This window comes from Mizuhopecten yessoensis, unplaced genomic scaffold (genome assembly GCF_002113885.1).
Source record: "Mizuhopecten yessoensis strain PY_sf001 unplaced genomic scaffold, ASM211388v2 scaffold716287, whole genome shotgun sequence".
In the NCBI taxonomy this organism is placed as follows: Eukaryota; Metazoa; Mollusca; class Bivalvia; order Pectinida; family Pectinidae; genus Mizuhopecten; species Mizuhopecten yessoensis.
In genome coordinates, this window is record NW_018480041.1 from 544,023 (window position 1) to 547,675 (window position 3,653).

The 3,653-nt window shown below is 37.9% G+C and overlaps 1 protein-coding gene across 2 annotated transcripts in view; it reads left to right on the forward strand.

Moving 5' to 3' along the window:
* Positions 1 to 343: 343 nt before the first annotated feature.
* Positions 344 to 3,653, forward strand: part of LOC110442658 (short/branched chain specific acyl-CoA dehydrogenase, mitochondrial-like) — a 23,058-nt gene continuing 19,748 nt past the window's right edge. The window contains exon 1 of one of the 2 annotated variants that reach the window (XM_021486363.1): positions 344 to 372. In XM_021486363.1, the coding sequence (XP_021342038.1) occupies positions 358 to 372 (15 nt within the window). In that variant the 5' untranslated portion in view covers positions 344 to 357. Of the gene's footprint in view, positions 398 to 3,653 lie in introns of both variants that reach the window. The other variant, XM_021486364.1, reaches the window with a different exon arrangement.

Consider the following 3,653-nt stretch of genomic DNA (forward strand, 5'->3'; position numbering starts at 1 on the left):
AAATATCATCATAACGTAAGCCGTTGCAATGAAATCGATGTCATCCAAATAGACAACCCGACACGGGTGCGCTTCGGCATGAGAAAGAGACACAGTGTCCAATCTCTGTAGTACATGATATGTACGTCTCTGCTCAAGTTGAACTATCTTGTTGCAGTTGTGTTTTTCTTTTCTTTCTTTTTTCTTTCTTTTTATTGTAATTAATTTGATTATTTTCAAACCTTTATATCATCTATCAAATAATTAAACTTAAACGTGAGATTTATGAGATCTCAAGTGTTCACACCTGAAATCAATATGGCTACGGACGCACACCAAGTTCCGGAACCAATACCGAATCAAAATTTAGAAAGCAAAATGTCTGCAGCCATGGTACGTCACACTTGTAAACATAAATGTACGATGTTCAATAATTGATATGCTTTTCTAGCATGTCGCATTTTTATTACTGTAGGATCTTATTTCGTCAACATTAATTTGCATTTTTGATATACACTGATATGTGATACTAATTATAATTTGCCAATCAGCTAAATGTCCTCTGACAAACTTCGTGACATTGATTGCTTATGTTTGTTTCAACTTTATGTAAAAGTATCGTAGGCCTAGGCCTAATCGTAGGCTAAATTTTCTGGTCAAATAACATGTAACCAATCAGAATTTTGAAGTCTGCAACAACGGTCGTTTTCCCCCAGCCGTTATCATTAGACAGCATTGTTCAACCAGTAACACAACCTTATAGATCAATGTATTATTGACAGACGAGGCTAGTACCCTGTGATTCAACAGTTTCTATACATTTCATGTACTACATGTAGTATATAAAATAGCAGCAGTACTAGTTCTTGCACGACACAGAGTTGATGGGCCTATGCAAAATGTAGAGAGCTCATATTAAATGCAATATTTGATTATTTCGGTTAATGTTGTGTTAAGGTGGCTCCACACTTTCGCAATTAACCAGCAAAATTTGTTGAAACTTTCATATAATGGTTATGCAACTATGTAGAGTTAATTTTATGAAAATCTAAACATTCCGATAGTTTGGGGAATTTTTTGGAAAAAATACCAAAAAATTGAATTTTCGCCACTTTTAATATTTTCCGTTTTTTTTTGTGTGTGGCATTGTTCGGAACAATAAAAACAATAAAAAAATGAAAAGAAGCATTCATAATTAATCCTACAAATATTTTATTTATCGCAAAATATGTAACACATGTTACACAAAGTGTTTTTTATTGAATTTGAACGGATAAAAGTGATTATCTACAAGCTAAAAGCAAACAGGACACACAGATCTATACATATAGAGTGGGAAATTGAACAAAATATACACAATGGCTTTATAATTAATTTATTTTACATTTTACAATCACTTTGATCCGGGTGAGAGTTATCTTCCTTGAAAAAAATCGGAACTTTTTGCAGAGGGATGACATTTACACAATGACAGTTGTCTCTGTTTACATATAACAAATGATGGAAATAAATCAAAAATATGATATCAAAATTATCAATTTATTGTTCTTTAATGGAACCAAATTACCCTCAGTCATGTACACTTTGGACATCATTCCACAGTCCGCTAACTCACGGTATATTTATAATTACATGTCAGGTACATATGTGACCAGAGGCTATCGCATGGTATGCCGTTCTCACGTGCCCTCACACATGCATTTCATAGGTATCTTGATATTTTACAAAACATTATTTTCACAGAGTAAGTAGACTACATTTGTAAACACGATTTAATCGACAGAGCGAAACTCCCTCAGCTTATGAACTCGTGTAAGCACGTGATATGCACATATGAGGTTGGTACGTCCGCATTCCATGCGTTTCCTATATGACCTTCTTGAGGTCGTCTGGTCTCATGTCACTGTCTTCCCGTGAGTCTGTTTATGTCAATGAATTGGAAAGCTTTATTCCTGAAGTACGTGTGATTATACATTTCCCGGTAAAATCTCGATATCGGGTGTTGACATATCATCGGCACGCACGTGTACTTACTATTGTTTACCAGGGGCCTGTTCGTTTATGCAGAACAACCGGTTTAACCGTTTATAAATGTAACAATTCCGGGTATAATTCCTGGCGGACCTACAAATGTGTATGCAAGACTTGCAAGGCTTTCTCAAGGCTCGCCTGAAAGCAGCATCAGATAACTAGGTCCTACCTTATTTAATAAACGAACAACAGTGGTCCGATCGCTTTGACCGTTTAAACGCAAACGGCCCAGGTGTTACTATAATTTGCACTACGATATTGAATACCCGATACGCAAAACGGAAATGACGACACGGTGTACATGCACATTTCGATCAAGATAATTGAGTCCGAGCTGTACTTTTTCCGGAAGTACGTCACGAAAATGGACGCTGATGACGATGTGTCGAGCCACCTTAAAAAAAGAAAAACTCGAATAAATATTAATTCTTTGTAAGATATATTTCATATAACTTAGTTCAAAATTGCTTTATATACCATAGTATTGACATGAAGTCCTGTTCAGACAGTTTTCCTTAGCCAATCATTACCAACATGCTTATGTAAAAGATGTGGATTAATTAGATTGCCTTACAAGCGTCAGCTGTAGGGAATTTCCCTCTAGCTCAGCGGTAGAGCATGGGGCTGGATAGCCAAGAGTCACGGGTTCGAGCTCCAGTGACGGCACTATCTTTATCACTATTCCTCGTCCTATTACACTTAATTATTATTGACATGCATGAAGTCCTGTTTAGATAGTTTTCCTTAGCTTAGCCGGTCATTACTGCACATACTTAATTTTTAAGTATTGACATGAAGTCCTGTTTAGATAGTTTTCCTTAGCCAGTCATTACCATACATACAGGCGCGTAGCTAGCCCCTTTACCATGTGTAAGCCCCGACATGGGGTTGCCGAAGGCACCACCCCCCCCCACGAAGCGCGAGCAGGGGGAGGGTACGGGAGTGGGTCTTCCCCCTCCCGTAAGGGGGGTCTGTGGGGTCTCCCCCATGAACATTTTGTTTTCTAGAACGTCTCAGGAGCCATTTCCCACGTCCTGATGTCTGAGATAATGATATGTTGTAATTTATAATATAGTTTTAAAACAGGGGCGGGCTTGCCCCGGTCTCCTCTACACATGTATAATACATGTGTAGGGGGGACCGGGGTAAACACGGCCCCTTTTCTTTTTTCAAGACGTTATGGAAGGCATGTACTATGCTGTTGAAATGCATATTTATATATGTCATTTAGAAAAGAAATGTATTGTCTTTCATAAACTAATAACCAAATCGTAAACAAGACCATATTTTGGGAATTATTGGACTTTTTAGGTCGAGAGAGTTGGGGGCCGGACGAGCCCCGCCCTGAGGTAAATCCGGCCCCTACCAGGGCAAGTATGGCATGAAGGATAGAGAAGACAATTTACTAATAAGTGTATGGAATTTCATTCAATTCTGTTGGAAAATAAGTCCAGAACAAATCAGTGAATACAAAGAAAAAAATACTTAATTTTTGCGACGTAAAAATATTATTTTTGTGGTCAATTGGGTGACGTTATCAATAGTGACGTCACTTGGCACAATAACAGTTGCATTCGGGGTGGCCGAATGTGCCCCGGCAAAAGGGGCCGAACGTGCCCCAAATTGATATTTTCATAAAAAAA